Source organism: Pongo pygmaeus, chromosome 8 (assembly GCF_028885625.2).
Source record: "Pongo pygmaeus isolate AG05252 chromosome 8, NHGRI_mPonPyg2-v2.0_pri, whole genome shotgun sequence".
NCBI lineage: Eukaryota > Metazoa > Chordata > Mammalia > Primates > Hominidae > Pongo > Pongo pygmaeus.
Genome location: NC_072381.2, coordinates 107259496 through 107277119, shown reverse-complemented (window position 1 = coordinate 107277119; position 17624 = coordinate 107259496). Strand labels below are relative to the sequence as shown.

The 17624-nt window shown below is 44.1% G+C and overlaps 1 protein-coding gene across 5 annotated transcripts in view; it reads left to right on the top strand.

Moving 5' to 3' along the window:
- Positions 1–17624, top strand: part of ARMH3 (armadillo like helical domain containing 3) — a 217218-nt gene that overhangs the window by 65314 nt on the left and 134280 nt on the right. For all 5 annotated transcript variants that reach the window (XM_063670173.1, XM_054436739.2, XM_063670172.1 and 2 more), the window contains one exon: positions 16059–16147. In XM_063670173.1, coding sequence (XP_063526243.1) covers positions 16059–16147 — 89 coding nt within the window. The remainder of the gene's footprint in view (positions 1–16058; positions 16148–17624) is intronic.

Sequence of the window (17624 nt, the reverse complement as noted above, 5' to 3'; positions counted from 1 at the left end):
CAGTGTGCTGGGACTACAGGCATGAGCCACCACACCTGGCCGACCATCACAATTCTTTATAATGAGCACAACTGGAGGCAACTCAGAATCATAATATTTTCTTTTTACTTTGTGACAGGGCCTTACTGTGTTGCCCAGGCTGGTCTTCAACTCCTAGGCTCAAGCAGTCCTCCCACCTCAGCCTCCCAAAGTAGCTGGGACTACAGGTGTGTGCCATTACACTTAGCCATCATCATATTTTAATAAAGTTTAAACCTTAAGAGTTTTCTTTCTCCTTTGCCACTCCTCCTACATTCTTCTCTTTAACACCCAAGAACAGCTGTGCCACATTAATGTGATCTCAAATGTGTATATTATCTTTAGTCCTTATAAAATATCTGAATTGAGTGTGACATCAGAATTGCTACCTCCGTATTTTGGGCAAGAGAGTAATTTGGTGAACAGCAAACTGACTAAACTCCATTGCAGTGCCAGGCCTGGGATCTAGGGAGGTATAAAGGATTTCAGTCTAAATAGAGTAGACCTCTAGCTTGCTTTTTTTTTTTTTTTTTTTTTTGAGACGGAGTCTTACTCTATTGCCTAGGCTGGAGTGCAGTGGCGTGATCTCAGCTCACTGCAACCTCTGCCTCCCGGATTCAAGTGATTCTCCTGCCTCAGCTTCCCGAGTAGCTGGGACTACAGTCGCGCGCCACCATGTTGGCTAATTTTTGTATTTTTTAGTAGAGACAGGGTTTCACCATGTTGGCCAGGCTGGTCTAGAACTCCTGACCTTAGGTGATCTGCCTGCCTTGGCTTCCCAAAGTGCTGGGATTACAGGCGTGAGCCACTGCGCCCAACCTTCCAGCTTCTTATATTGCTTATAAACTATACAGTCTTGCTTTCATAGGTCTGAAATAATGATATAAATTTTACTTTTGGGTAAGTAGGTTACAGTTTGCATTTTTCCATACCTTTTGGGTGTTTAGAAGTAAGTCTGATCCTTTATTTCAAGTCAAAGACCAAGAACAGCTGCTTTTTATAACACTTAACAGATGAGTGTTTAGCCTATTTTAGCTGGGGTCCCTGAACTTCATTATCTTAGGGTTCAGATTTGTTTTTGCTATAGACTTCATTTCTGGCTTATTTTATATCCTAGTTTTAGGATGTGCTATTTACTTTGTAACATGTATTACTGTAGTTTCAATTTTTTCATTTTAAAAGAAAGGAAACTGAGGCTCAGGAGATTAATTACTTTGCCCAGGGTTATTCTGTTAGTATCATTGCCTGGATTTGAACCCAAATTTTCTTACTATAAATTCTGAACTGTTACCTTCCCAGGTGTATTAGTTATCTACTGCTGTGTAACAAACTACCCCAGACGTAGTGGTTTAAAACAAACATTTATCACCTCACAGTTTCTGTGGTTCAGGAATCCAGGAGAAACTTAACTGGATAGTTTTGGCATAGGGCCTCTCAACAGGATGCTTTTTAAGGAATAAAGGTAATATGCATACTTGAGGATCACATTAACGTGGCACAGCTGTTCTTAAAGAGTGTTAAAGAGAAGAATGCAGAAATGGCAAAGAATTAAAAAAAACCTTAAGGCTTAAACTTTATTAAAATAAGATGATGACCAGGTGAGTTGGGGCAGCAAGTATCTGAGGTTCTACTGGGGCTCAAAAATCTGCTTTCAGGCTCACCTAATGGTTGTTGGTAAGCCTCAGTTATTCACCACGTGGGTCTCTCCATAGGGTTAGTAGGCATGGCAGCTGTCTTTCCCCAAAGCAGTTAATCTAAGAGAGAAAGAGAAGGGGAGCGAGAGCCCAGGATGGAAGCCATAGTATCACTTATAACCTAATCTCAAGTAACATATCATTCCTAATGGTCACACAGACCAACCCTGATACAGTGTGGAAAGGGACTATATGAGTGTGTGAATACCAGGTTGGGGTCCATCTTGCAGGCTGGTACCACAGTTGCGCAGCTAGTAAGCTGCATAACTAAGGTTAAAATTCATGTCTGTCTGACCCCGGAGGCTGTTCTCTTAATCATGTCTGTGATAAATGATGGAGGAAAGATTTGTATAGAGTGAGTATGCTGACTGGAGCATTAGAGAAGGTATTGGAAGGTTGCATTTGACCTGAGTCATGAAGAAACACTAGGGATTTTCTGTGTGGAGGAGTCAGGGAAGGACATACCACTTAGGGGACCAGCATGTTTAGGTGCTTGGAGGCTTGAAAATGTGGTGTGTTTGGAGAATAGAGCATAATTCCAGGTGGTTAGAGTGTAGAGTGCATGGAGGGAGGATAAGAGAGTAGAAAAAAAGCTTGCCCAAGATTAAGTGGATGATGAGGAACAGTTGAAGGTGGGGCTGATATGATAAGATTGTATGTTCATTACTGTAAAGTTACAGATATATTATCTGTTCACCCAAACCCCCACATTTCTAGCCAATGAACCTGGTCTACCCAAATGTTCTAACTCCCTCCTCGCCCTAGTTCATAACTTCACCCTCAAAAGAGTTTTTATCTTGCCTTGCTTTCTTAGGCGCTTTTTCCACCTGCTCCTTAATTTACTGCCCTGGGGTTAGGGAAGATGGAGAAGATAACGAGGCATTAAGTTGACAGAGGCTGGGCAGAAGGTCCCACCGTCAGGCTGAATTCACTTTCTTCATTACTACCCATGGGCATGTTTCCAGATCTTCCTTCCCCCGCTTCTATCTCCCTTTCCAGTTTTTAGAATTTGGAGCATCAAGTCCTTATCAGGTGAACTTCCTGCTTCCAGCTGGGCAGCAGGCCAGGCTGCTGCTCTCACTTCTCATTATGTACCCCTGTTCGGCAGTATACAGCAGAATGAGAAATTGAAAGCAAAGTGAATTTCTGCCATTTCAGATAAGTTTATAATCTTCATAGTGAAATATGAAGAAATATGGAGTTTGGAAAGACTTAATACTCAAAGCCAGAATCTGGGTCAGAAATGAAACAATCTCACATCTATGTGTGAATGCTATAGGTAATGATGGGGGAAGGTGCTTATACTGAAGGAAAAAAAAAAAAAGAAAGGTCTTGCCTGGAGCAGTTAAGAGGTAGCAAAACCGAACCAATTACTTTCACCTCCTAGCTATACTCCTTGATTATTGCTGCCACTCTCACTGCCACCACAGGATTGGGGAGTGAGGGGATATAGTCTCTGGGAGAGTAAATTTTCCTTTAAGTTACTCTTAATGGAAAACTTGGACTCTTCTTAAGTCACATATTTCCAAACCTGTAGGTAGGCATCAGAAGAAAGGTACGGACTTCAGTGGGTCCTACAAGGAGATTTCAGGAGAAAGTGGAACTCATTTTGTGTTGAAATAGGAAATTGCTACAAGCATGAAAGAAGCCCCACAGGAAGCACTAAATTTAGAGTCATTCTGCCAGTACATACATATGTGTGTGTGTGTTTATGTGTGTGTGTATTTTATTTTATTTATTTTTATTTTTTTTGAGACAGAGTCTCTGTGTTGCCCAGGCTGGAGTGCAGTGGCATGATCTTGGCTCACTGCAACCTCCGCCTCCCAGGTTCAGATGATTCTCATGCCTCAGCTTCCCGAGTAGCTGGGATTACAGGTGCCCACCACCACACCCGGCTAATTTTTTGTATTTTTAGTAGAGACAGGGTTTCACCATGTTGGCCAGGATGGTCTTGAACTCCTGACCTCCGGTGACCCATCCGCCTCGGCCTCCCAAAGTGCTGTGATTACAGGAGTGAGCCACCGCGCCCGGCCTATGTGTGTAATTTTTTTTTAGAGGCAGGGTCTTGCTTTGTCATCCAGGATGTAATGCAGTGGCACGATTATGGCTCACTCTAACTTGGAACTCCTGGGCGCAAGCAATCCTCCCACCTCAGTCTCATGAGTAACTAGGACTACAGGCTTGCACCACCATGCCTGGCTATTTTTATATTTTTTGTAGAGATGGGAGTCTTGCTCTGTTGCTTAGGCTGGTCTTGAACTCCTGGCCGCAAGTGATCCTCCTGCCTCAGCCTCCCAAAATGTTGGGATTTACAGGCATGAGCCACTATGCTTGGCCTCCAGTATATATACACACACATATACACATGTAAGTATGTATATATACGTATTATATATACATATATACATATATGTGTATATATAAACCCATGGGATCTGTGTATATATACGTATATACACGTATATACGTATATATACGTGTATATACACGTATATACGTATATATACGTGTATATACATACGTGTATATACATGTATATACGTATATATACGTGTATATACATACGTGTATATACATATATTCATATATATGTACGTGTGTGTGTGTGTGTATATATATATGTGTATATCTTTTTTTTTTTTAGATGGAGTCTTGCTCTGTTGCCCAGGATAGAGTGCAGTGGTGCTATTTCAGCTCACTGCAACCTCCGCCTCCCAGGTTCAAGCAATTCTCTGCCTCACCTCCTGAGTAGCTGGGATTATAGGCAAGCACCACCATGCCTGGCTAATTTTTGTATTTTTAGTAGAGACGGGGTTTCACCATCTTGGCCAGGCTGATCTTGAACTCCTGACCTTGTGATTGACCTGCCTCATCCTCCCAAAGTGCTGGGATTACAGGCATGAGCCACTGTGCCCGGCCTCCAGTATATATATATTTTTAAGGCCATAGCAGTGGTTAAAATTTTCATTCTGCTTGATAAATAGTATAAATTATTGAAACCACAAGGCTAATGATGTCACCCGTTGGTGACTGTGGAGACAGGAACAGAGCCTAGGAGCAGTGCTGGAGTGGATGTGGATAGGTGGTCTCAGAGGTTGGGGATGTAGGTTGCATCTCACTACTGCTCTGGAGTGGCTCAGTGTTGGTGGGATGGCGTTATCAAAGGGGGCCAAATACAGGCCGTCCAGATCCAGGCCATACGAGAGGTGCTGGCATTCAGGAATGTACTGTGTGTGCATAGGTAGTCATGTATGGGCAGCATCTAGTCATATTTGCTGGCTGCAACAAAGCCGTTAGCACCAGGGACCTCATGACTCTTCAGTTTCATGGGAAAATTGACAGACGAGTTTGTAGATTGCTAAGGCAAATCATGCTCAAACAAGGGCATCATTAAGTGACAACTGTATCAAACAGAATCACATCACAATTTCTAAAAATCAGCAAATTATTTGGAAACAATTAGGATGATTTATATTGCAACTTATATCACTTGGTAAGCAATTTTGGTACAGGCTTATGAGTGTAAAAAAACATAGTGTTTTTTCTGTTTTCTCACTCAACAACAACAATCAACACAGAAGACTTCTATGACCAAATGTGGGGAGGGTTTACTTCCTACACACCAAGCAAGCAATCAGTTATGTAGCAGATACCAGCCGGGTGTACTGTATTTCAATTCTGACACTATCTACCTGGAGGTAGTTTCAGATCCCATGGGTTTAGGGCTCAGTCCCTAAGACTGCCCCTGGCTTTCAAAGCCAGTCAGAAGCCCAAGGTTATTTTGCCTGTGCTTCTTTTTATTTTTATTTTTATTTTTATTTATGAAGTATTTATTGATGATTCTTGGGTGTTTCTCGGAGAGGGGGATATGGCAGGGTCATAGGATAATAGTGGAGAGAAGGTCAGGAGATAAACACGTGAACAAAGGTCTCTGGTTTTCCTAAGCAGAGGTCCCTGCGGCCTTCTGCAGTGTTTGTGCCCCTGGGTACTTGAGATTAGGGAGTGGTGATGACTCTTAAAGAGCATGCTGCCTTCAAGCATCTGTTTAACAAAGCACATCTTGCACTGCCCTTAATCCATTTAACCCTGAGTTGACACAGCACATGTTTCAGAGAGCACGGGGCTGGGGGAAAGGCCATAGATCAACAGCATCCCAAGGCAGAAGAATTTCTCCTAGTGAGAACAAAATGGAGTCTCCTATGCCCACCTCTTTCTACACAGACACAGCAACAATCTGATCTCTCCTTCCTTTCCCCACACATCCCCCCCTTCTTTTCAACAAAACCGCCATCGTCCTCATGGCCCTCTCCCGATGGTCGCTGTCTCTTCGGAGCTGTTGTGTACACCTCCCAGACAGGGCGGCCGGGCAGAGGCGCTCCTCACCTCCCAGACGGGGGCGGCCGGGCAGAGGCGCTCCTCACTTCCCAGACGGGGCGGCCGGGCAGAGATGCTCCTCACTTCCTCCCAGACGGGGTGGCAGCCAGGCAGAGGCGCTCCTCACCTCCCAGAGGGGGCGGCCGGGCAGAGGCGCTCCTCACTTCCCAGAGGGGGCGGCCGGGCAGAGGCGCTCCTCACTTCCCAGAGGGGGCGGCCGGGCAGAGGCGCTCCTCACTTCCCAGACCGGTCGGCCGGGCAGAGGCGTTCCTCACTTCCCAGACGGGGCGGCCGGGCAGAGACGCTCCTCACTTCCTCCCAGACGGGGTGGCGTCCAGGCAGAGGCGCTCCTCACCTCCCAGACAGGGCGGCCGGGCAGAGGTGCTCCTCACCTCCCAGACGGGGCGGCCGGGCAGAGGCGCTCCTCACCTCCCAGACGGGGTGGCCGGGCAGAGGCGCTCCTCACTTCCCATACAGGGTGGCGGCCGGGCAGAGGCGCTCCTCACTTCCCAGATGGGGCAGCCGGGCAGAGGCGCTCCTCACTTCCTCCCAGACGGGGTGGCGGCCAGGCAGAGGCGCTCCTCACCTCCCAGATGGGGCGGCCGGGCAGAGGTGCTTCTCACCTCCCAGACGGGGTGGCCAGGCAGAGGCGCTCCTCACTTCCCATACGGGGTGGCGGCTGGGCAGAGGCGCTCCTCACTTCCTCCTAGACGGGGTGGCAGCCGGGCAGAGGCACTCCTCATTTCCCAGACGGGGCGGCCGGGCAGAGGCGCTCCTCACTTCCCAGACGGGGCGGCTGGGCAGAGGCGCTCCTCACTTCCTAGACGGGGCGGCTGGGCAGAGGCACTCCTCACATCCCAGACGATGGGCGGCCAGGCAGAGATGCTCCTCACTTCCTAGACTGGGTGGCGGCGGGGCAGAGGCTGTAATCTTAGCACTTTAAGAGGCCAAGGCAGGAGGCTGGTAGGTGGAGGTTGTAGCGAGCCGAGATCACGCCACTGCACTCCAGCCTGAGCACCATTGAGTATTGAGTGAGCGACACTCCGTCTGCAATCCCAGCACCTCGGGAGGCCGGGGCAGGCAGATCACTCGAGGCCAGGAGCTGGAGACCAGCCCGGTCAACACGGCGAAACCCCATCTCCACCAAAAATACAAAAACCATTCAGGCGTGGCAGCGCGCGCCTGCAATCCCAGGCACCCAGCAGGCCGAGGCAAGAGAGTCACAGGAGCCCGAGGCAGGGAGGTTGCAGCGAGCCGAGATCACGGCAGTACAGTCCAGCTTCGGCAACAGAGGGAGACCGAAAAAAGAAGGAGAGGGGCAGGGGGAAGGGGAGGGGGAGAGGGAGAGGGAGAGGGAGACTTGCCTGTGCTTCTGATGGACCGGCTATAAATTGGGGTTCCTACAACCTCCTCCTTAGGTTTGATTAATTTGCTAGAGTGGCTCACAGAATTCAGGGAAACACATTTACCAGTTTATTACAAAGGATATTTTAAAGAAACATATAAGCAGTCAGATGAAGAGATACATAGGGTGAGGTCTGAAAGGGTCTGGAGCCCAGGAGCTTCTGACCCCGTGGAGTTGGGGTGTGCCAACCTCCCGGCACGTAGATGAATTCTTGTTTGCCTTCCTGTAGGCCTCCATGTGTTTAGCTATCCAGAAGCTCTCCAAACCCTGTCCTTGTGGTTTCTTATGGAGATTTCATTATGTAGGCATGTTTGATTAAATCATTGGCTGGCCATGGTTCATGCCTGTAATCCTAGCACTTTGGGAGGCTGAGGTAGATGGATCACTTGAGCCCAGCCTCAGCAACTTGGTGAGACCTTGTCTCTACAAAAATTAGTCAGGTGTGGTAGTGTGTGCCTGTAGTCCCAGCTACTTGGGAGGCTGAGGAGGGAGGATGGTTTGAGCTGTGGAGGTCAAGGCTGCGGTGAGCCGTGATTGCACCACTGCATTCCAGCCTAGGTGACAGAGTGAGACCTTGTCTCAAAAAATAAATAAAATAAAATAAAATAAAAACCACTGGCCATTGGTAATCAACTTAACCTTCAGCCCCTCTTCTCTCCCTGGAAGTCAGGGCTAGGGCTGAAAGCCCAACTCGCTAATCATGCCTTGGTCTCCCTGGTGACCAGCCCTCATTCTGAAGCTACCTAGGGGAGGCCAGCCGTCAGTCACCTCAACATACAAAAAGACGTCACTTTGGAGATTCTAAGGATTTTAGGAGTTGTATGTCAGGAAACAGGGTTGAAGACCAAATATATATTTTAGAACAGTGGTCCCCAACCTTTTTGGCACCAGGAACCAGTTTCATGGAAGACAATTTTTTCACAGACCTGGGGGCAGTGATGGTTTCGAGATGATCCAAGTGCATAACATTTATTGTGTATTTTATTTCTGTTATTATTACATTGTAATATATAATGAACTAATTCTGTAACTCACCATAATGTAGAATCAGTGGGAGCCTTAAGCTTGTTTTCCTGCAACTAGATGGTCCTGTCTGGGGGTGATGAGAGGCAGTGACAGATCCTCAGGCATTAGATTTTCATAAGGAGCCACAACCTAGATCCCTTGCATGTGCAGTTCACAGTAGGGTTTGTGCTCCTATGAGAATCTAATGCTGCCCCTGATCTGACAGGAGGCAGAGTTCAGGTGGTAATGCAGACCATGGGCAGCAGCTGTAAATACAGATGAAGCTTCACTTGCTCACCTGCCACTCACCTCCTGCTGTGCAGCCTGGTTTCTAACCAGTACTGGTCCGTGGCCTGGGTGTTGGGGACCCTTTTTACAATATCACAAGGTTAGTTTATTAGAGAATAAAAGGGAATGACTTAAAATTTTTCCATGTATGTATTGATTTATAGATTATTTTTCTGTACGGTTTGTAAAATACATGTTTTTTTCTTTTTTTGAGACAGAGTCTTACTCTGGCATCTAGGCTGGAGTGCAATGGCGCAATCTCAGCTCACTGTAACCTCCACCTCCCGGGTTCAAGCAATTCTCGTGCCTCAGCCTCCCAAATAGTTGGGATTACAGGCCTGCACAACCACTCCTGGCCAATTTTTGTGCTTTTTTTTGGTAGAGATGGCATTTCACCATGTTGACTAGTTTGGTCTCAAACTCCTGACCTCAGGTGATCCACCCACTTTGGCTTCCCAAAGTGCTGGGATTACAGGTGTGAGCCACTATACCCGGCCTGTAAAATATTTTTAATATCACTGCTGAAGGTACCCCAGTCTTTGTTTTTTTTTTTTTTTTTGAGATAGAGTCTCGCTCTGTCGCCCAGGCTGGAGTGCAGTGGTGCGATCTTGGCTCACTGAAAGCTCTACCTCCTGGGTTCACGCCATTCTCCTGCCTCAGCCTCCTGAGTAGCTAGAACTACAGGCACCCACCACCACGCCCAGCTAATTTTTTGTATTTTTTAATAGACGGGGTTTCACCGTGCTAGCCAGGATGGTCTCAATCTCCTGACCTTGTGATCCACCCACCTCTACCTCCCAAAGTGCTGGGATTACAGGTGTGAGCCACCGTGCCCGGCCTGTACCCAAGTCTTTTAAGAGAGTACTATTTAAATAGTTTTTACTAAATTCTGTCTGAGAGGCTCCTGCAAGACCACTTAGGGAGTGAGAAGAACAGAGAGAGATGTGAATAATGGAGCAAGTAGAATAAGCTAATAAGGTAGCAATGGAGGCTTATTATTCGGAGTACTATGAAAATATCTGGAGAAGAGTAATTTTAGGACTTTAGCTTATAAATTTAGTTCAATTCACTTGTATCCTTGGTACGTTGTTAGGCATTTTGTTTATTTTATTTATTTATTTTTAAGATGGGCTTTCACTATGTTGGCCAGGTTGGTCTTGAACTCTTGGCCTCAAGCAATCCTACCGCCTCAGACTCCCAAAGTGCTAGGATTACAGGCGTGAGCCACCAAGCCCGGCCAGTTGTTAGGCATTTTAATTCCTCTACCTGGTGTCTCTGGCTCTCATTCTGCAGAATTAGTAGTGTTTTTTCTGCTTTCTTCTTTTCTCCTCTGCTAAGAGGCCCAAGAAATTAGCTACCCCTATTTTTTTCTTCTTTTTTTTCATTATTTCTTCTTAAAAAAACAAAAAAAAGATTACATGTGCAGAATGTGCAGGTTTGTTACATAGGTATACGTGTGCCATGGCCTATTGACCCATCATCTGAGTTCCCTCCCCTCACCCACCAACCCCCCAACAGGCCCTAGTGTATGTTGTTCCCCTCTCTGTGTCCATGTGTTCTCAATGTTCAGCTCCCACTTATGAGTGAGAGCGTGCAGTGTTTGGTTGTCTGTTCTTGTGTTAGTTTGCTGAGGATGATGGCTTCCAGCTTCATCCATGTCACTGCAAAGGATATGATCTCATTCCTTTTTCTGGCTGCATAGTATTTCATGGTGTATATGTACCACATTTTCTTGATCCAGTCTATCATTGATGGGCATTTGGGTTGGTTCCATGTCTTAGCTATTGTGAATAGTGCTGCAGTGAACATACATGTGCATGTGTCTTTATAGTAGTAGCTACCCCTATTTTAGCTTGATTCCATCAGCTGTCAGATTGATACCCCACAGATTAGTGTGGTGTCTGCTAAAGTCAGTAGGGTCTTAGGATATTCTTTGTCTCGGGTTATAGCTGTAGAACTTGAAAGAGTCTCAGGCTGGGCACGGTGGCTCCCGCCTGTAATCCTAGCACTTTGGGAGGCTGAGGTGGGAGGATCACCTGAGGTTGGGAGTTTGAGACCAGCCTGGCCAACATGGTAAAACCCCATCTCTACTAAAAATACAAAAATCAGCCAGGCATGGTGGCAGGCATCTGTAATCCCAGCTACTTGGGAGGCTGATGCATGAGAATCACTTGAACCTGGGAGGCAGAGGTTGCAGTGAGCCGAGATCATGCCACTGTACTCTAGCCTCTGTGACAGAGTGAGACTCTATCTCAAAAACAAAAACAAAACAAAACCCCCAAAAGACAAAAGGAGGAGCTGATTTCATTTACCTGAAACTAGCAGTTTACCTAGGTTCAGTTTTCTAGGAACTTTATAACTTAGTTGTAATAAGACTTAAGCAGTAGCATTCAGTTGGTATACAGTCAAGATTTGTTGAATGAATGAATGAAAAGGGTAGGTCTGACAGTTTCTTCTAAATCTTTTGGTTTGTGTGATGAGCCTGGAGTTCCAGAGGGGTACAGTCCAAGCCTTGGGCCTGTGGCTGACCAAACCCTCCCTTAACTAAAAAAGTCCTAATTTAAGTACTTTTAGGGCAGCGAGGATATGACAAAGTGAGACTTAGAATCTGGATTTAGTTAAGACATTGCATTTTAGGCCATTTAGAAACCTCTATACACTAGGGATTCTAAGGGCTGAGATCATAGTTAATTGAATGTTGAATTTGTGAATTTAAATTGAAAATAGGAAATATAAAAGCTAATCCTCTCAAATGAAGAGTATCAATTTATCCACCTAACATAGGCTATTAAAGTAGACATTTAATGGCTTAATCAAGAATCCAAGCATACCTAGTTATAGACTATATGAAATGAACATTGCCATGAAAGCTGTAAATTGCATATCTTGACAAATATTTGGAAAACGTAGGCCACAGAGTTTTTTTTAAGCAGCTTTAAATTATATAATTTAGTGTTTTTAAAATATATTCACAGAATTGTGCAACTATTACCACAAACTAATTTTAGACCATTTTCAATCTACCCTTGCATAAAGAAATCCTGTACCCAGTAGTAGTTACTCTCCGTATTTCTTCCTCTGTCCTCTCCCTCAGGCCTAGATAACCCATGTCTACAAAAATTAAAAAATCTACTTTTTGTCTCTATGTATTTGCCTATTCTGGACATTTTATATAAATGAAATAATAGAATATGTGGATTTTTACTACTGACTTCTTTAATTTAGCATAATATTTTCCATATTCATCCATGTTGTAGCCATTCCTTTTTATGGTTAATATTTCATTGTCTAGAATACCACATCATTGTATTTATTCATTCACTAATTGATAGACATTTGGGTTGTTTGGACTTTTTGGCTATTATGAATGCCACCATGACTGTTTGTATACCAGTTTTTGTGTGGACATATATTTTGTTTTATTTTTATTTTTTTTTAGAGACAGGGTCTTACTCTGTTACCTGGGCTGGGGTGCAGTGGTGCAATCATAGCTTCAAACTCCGGAGCTCAAGCGATCCTCCTGTTTCAGCCTTCTGAGTAGCTGGGACTATAGGTGCATGCCACTGCACCTAGCTAATTTTTAAATTTTTATTTATTTTAATTTTAATTTAATTTAATTTATTTTTTGAGATGGTGTCTCGCTTTGTTGCCCAGGCTGGAGTGCAGTGGCGTGATCGTGGCTCTCTGCAACTTCCACCTCCCGGGTTCAAGCAATTCTCTGCCTCAGCCTCCCGAGTAGCTGAGATTACAGGCGCCCGCCACCACGCCCGGCTAATTTTTTGTATTTTTAGTAGAGACGATGTTCCACCGTGTTGGCCAGGCTGGTCTTGAACTCCTGACCTCATGATCCACCCACCTTGGCCTCCCAAAGTTCTGGGATTACAAGGCATGAGCTACTGCGCCTGGCCTAATTTTTTTAGTTTGTAATTTTTGTAGACATGGGATTCTGCTTTGTTCCCCAGGCTGGTCTGAAATTTCTGGCTTCAAGTGATTCTCCTGCCTTGGCCTCCCAAAGTGTTGGGATCACAGATGTGAGCCACTGCACCTAGTCTGTGTTTTTCTTTTGTATACACCTAGTAGTGGAATTGCTGGGTTATGTGGTAGCTCTGTATCTAACATTTTGAGAAACTCCAAACTTTTCCAAAGTGGTTGTACTATTTTTATTTTTACCAGTATTCTTTGAGGGTTCTAATTTCTCTACTATTAACTTCCCTCTGTGATGTGAGAGCCAGAGACACTAGCTAGAGGAATTGATGTGTATTTATAATTCACCATATGAATTTTGGGGGACAGATGTCAATCTGGAACATGTGTGTAATGATTTACTTGCTCTTCTCCTGGCATCAAATGTTCTTTCCATAGTTGTTTCCAGTTTTCTTTTATTATGAATGCTGTTTCTTTGTAAGCATGAAATCTATGTTCATTTGATATGCGAAAGTAGAATCATGTTTTAATATGCCTTTTAAAAATGAAGTTGAACATTATAGAAAAATGTTGGCTTTCCCTGTTCTCCTTTTTTGGGAGTTGGAGGAATTTTTTGACTGTTTCCTTGGCCTATCTTTGTTGTTAGAGGTTGTCTTAGTCTGTTTGCTGTTGCTATAACTGAATACCTAAGACTGAAAAATTTATAGAGAAAAGAAATTTATTTAGGTTCACAGTTCTGAAGACTAGGAAGTCCAAGTTCTAGGGGCTACATCTGGGTGAGGATCTTCTTGCTGATGGGGACGCTCTGTAGAGTCCCGAGGTGGTGCAAGGTATTGTATGGTGAGGGGGCTCAGGAGAGAAAGCCAGACTGGCTTATATAACAGACTTACTCTCATGATAACTAACCCACTCTCATGATAACCCATTAATCCATTAACCCATGAGTGGATTAATCTATTCCTGAGGACAGAGCCCTCATGACCCAGTCACCTCTTAAAGGCCCTGCCTTTTAATAATATTACATTTGCGATTACGTTTCAACATGAGTTTGAGATAGGGCAAACATTCAGACTATAGCAAAGCACACTGTTTTTATCATCTATGTATATAAACTTCTATATATTAAACATAGTAACTCTATTATATCATTTGTTGCAAATGTAATTTCCCATGTTTGCCATTTAATTTTAATCACTGAAATTTTTTTATTAAACAAAATATTTGTATTTTTAGGAAGTAAATTTCATCAGTATTTACCTTTATAATTTCATCTGGCTTTTTAACCTTTCAAAATCCTATCTCAGTCAGAGATGAAAAAAATGTTTTTGGTAGGTTTATAATTTTTAAAAATATCATTTATCTTAACCTCAAGCTACTAACTGCTTATTTGGAAATACTCTCAGAAACATATATGTCATTGAGATGTGAATAACCCTGAATATTCCAATGATCTAGCAGAATGCTGTCCAGTATAAACTTTTGTGGTAATAGAAAAGTTCTATATTTTTTTGTGTTCACTATAGTAGCCATTAGCCACATGTAGCTATTGAGCACTTGAAAGGTGGTTAGCACAACTGACAAACTGCATTTTTAATTTAACTTTTAATGTAAATAGAATTTAAATTTTACAGTTTGCAGCAAAAAAAAAAAAAGAAAAGAAAAGAAAGAAAAAGAAACAGAACTTCTGGCTGAGCACGGTGGCTCGTGCCTGTAATCCCGGAACTTGGGGAGGCCGAGACAGGTGGATCACTTGAGGCCAGGAGTTCTAGACCAACCTGGCCAACATGGTGAAACCCATCTGTACTAAAAGTACAAAAAAAATTAGCCAGGTATGGTGGTGCATGCCTACAGGGTGGCTGGGAGTATAGGCATGTGCCACCATGCCCAGCTAATTTTTTTATAGATTTTATTTATAAGTAAGACTGGTATCTTAAATTATATATTTAATTAAAAATTTAATTTAAATAAAAACCACATTCAGATAGGTATAGAGAGTTAAGGTCTTTAATTTTGTGTTTTTGCATTCTATGTCACTATACCACTTTGAGTAGAATAGTTTAATTGTGACCCACTGGTTTATCCTTTTTCCCTGGAAAGGTACTCAAGGGAAAGATGTCAGTGGCGCCTAATTGATTATTGACTTATAAGTAGTTATAGCACCCTTTTCCCATTGATAAGGGGAATGGGTAGCACAAGCAGTATGTGACTGTGTGATTGCGTGTGTGTGTGTGAGAGAGAGAGAAAGAGAGAGCGAGAGAGAAAGAGAGAGAGAGAGATTGATTAATCTACTAGAAGAAGGCAGAAGTTCTTTTTTATTTGAGCCTGTCTTGCCCTGTCGCCCAGGCTGGAGTACAGTGGCCCGATCTTGGTTCACTGCAACCTTTGCTTCCTAGGTTCAAGCGATTCTCCTGCCTCAGCCTCCTAAGTAGCTGGGACTACAGGCATATGCCACTGCACCTGGCTTTTTTTTTTTTTTTTTTTTGAGACGGAGTCTTACTCTGTCACCCAGGCTAGAGTGCAATGGCGTGATCTCGGCTCACTGCAAGCTCCACCTCCCGGGTTCATGCCATTCTCCTGCCTCAGCCACCCCCTGCCCTCCCCGAAAAACTGGGATTACAGGCGCCTGCCACCACACCCTGCTAATTTTTTGTATATTTTTAGTAGAGATGGGGTTTCACCTTGTTAGCCAGGATGGTCTTGATCTCCTGACCTCGTGATCTGCCTGCCTCGGCCTCCTAAAGTGCTGGGATTACAGGCGTGAGCCACCGTGCCCAGCCTTTTTTTTTTTTTTGAGATGTAATCTCGCTCTGTTGCCCAGGCTGGAGTGCAGTGGTGCGATCTCGACTCACTGCAACATCCGCCTCCTGGGTTCGAGTAATTCTTCTGCCTCAACCGAGTAGCTGGGACTACAGGTGCACGCCACCACACCCAGCTAATTTTTGTATTGTTAGTAGAGATGGGGTTTCACCATATTGGCCAAGCTGGTCTCAAACTCCTGACCTTGTGATCTGCCTGCCTCGGCCTCCCAAAGTGCTGGGATTACAGGCGTGCGCCACCACGCCAGGCTTTTTTTTGTACTTTTAGTAGAGACGGGGTTTCGCCATTTTGGCCAGGCTGGTCTTGAACTCCTAGCCTCAAATGATCTACCTGCCTTGGCCTCCTAAAGTGCTGGGATTACAGGTGTGAGCCACCATGCCTGGCCAGAAGTTTTGTATATTTTTTTGCATGTATACATATTCATATCCAGTGTCTTTAGTGGCCTTAGCAAAGCCGGCTCACTAAGAAGGGATCTGTGGTGAGTTGCACTATATTCTCAGGCTTACCCTCATTTTTTGCTTTCCCTGTTACAGACGCTGCATCCAGGTAGTACACAAACTGCTCTGCTACCAGAAGAAGTGTCGGGTACGCCTGCATTACACCTGGCGGGAGCTCTGGTCAGGTAACTTTCTCTCTTGAATTCATCTTCCTTTTTCTATACCTTTTATGAGCCCCTAGGCCTGGACTCAAGGTGGGTTTTTTGTTTTTTAACCTTTTGGTTTGTTTAGGATGCCTTTATTTTCAGTTACTCTTTTTGTTTTTGTTTTTGTTTTTTTTAAAACGTTTTAGCTTTTTTCGAATCCAGACCTGGGTGTGTCACATGTCTATTCTTTACTTTGTCCCTTGTTCCTTCCTCTTCGTATATTTTTTGTCAACTGGTAAAAACAATTGAGTATTTCTTGTGTTCCAAAAAATCTTCCTTTGAATAAGAATGAGGTAGGAGGAGTCGGTACAAACTTGAGCTCTCACTCGGTTTCATTTGATAGCCGCATATGGACTGTAGGGAGGCTTCTGTGTGTTTCCTCAGGAATGTCATAGGGAGAGATGGAGGGATGGGGACGGGGTGGGGAGATGCAGGAATCCTGTTCTTTACATTACATCTGGCATTATTACTGTTTACAGACAGTGTCACTTGTACCACTCCCCCTGTGCCAGAGACAAAACAGCAAATTACAGTGTTTACTTTTGTCTTTGTAACCATTTGGTAGCCCAGTAAAGTCACTGCTACCCCTGCAGGGGGGAAGTGGCTCTTCTCTAAGGGTACAATTAATGCTGGCTTGCCACCCCTTTCTTTTGTGTGACTAAATTGGAGGTTTCAGGAAAGCAGAGGAGACATGTTCCCTGAGGCAGTTGCTTGCTACTAGGTCCTGTGGCTTTTGAGACCTGATGGTACAATAAAATCTTCTCCAGATGATTACAGTGATGAAGGGTTGCCCACCCATGGGAGAGCTGCTCTGTATTTTCAGCAGAATAGGGTGTGTTAGTGTCAGAGGCTTTGTAAGAAACAGGCCAGTAACCCAGCCCTCTTCCATGGAATTCATCTCACTTGTTGTAACACATGATTTCCTCCCAACCCAATTTGGCTTTCTAAATTTAGTCCTCCATAATGGGAAGTAGAGATCTTTAATTAATGGATTAGCAAGTTTTTGCAGTTACTGCCTATGGTGGTAAAGGGGGAGTAGGAGAATAACACTAAGTGGCAATAGTGGCATTTTGATATTTTAGGAGAGGAGAGTATGATTGTGTGAGAGTTTGAGATTGAAAGAATGTCAGGAGAGTTAAAGAGAGATCAAAAGAGATGGAAATGACCAACAGTAGAATTTCTTAGGTAGCAACACCTCCTTTTAATATAAAGGACTATTATTGTTGCCTATGGATAGTTGTATGATTATTAGGCTCTAAAAGCATAGGATTAAAGAGAAAACACAATAATGATGCAGATCTTCAGATGTTGGTACAGTTGTTGGATTTATAATAAGTACAAATGGTTTATGTCTATAACTTGAATGAAATTACACATTGTAGTACTAAACAAGGTGGTAGTAGTAGTTGTTTCTGCCTGCGTCTTCTGATTCCCTTCTGGTTTTACTTTCTCTTTC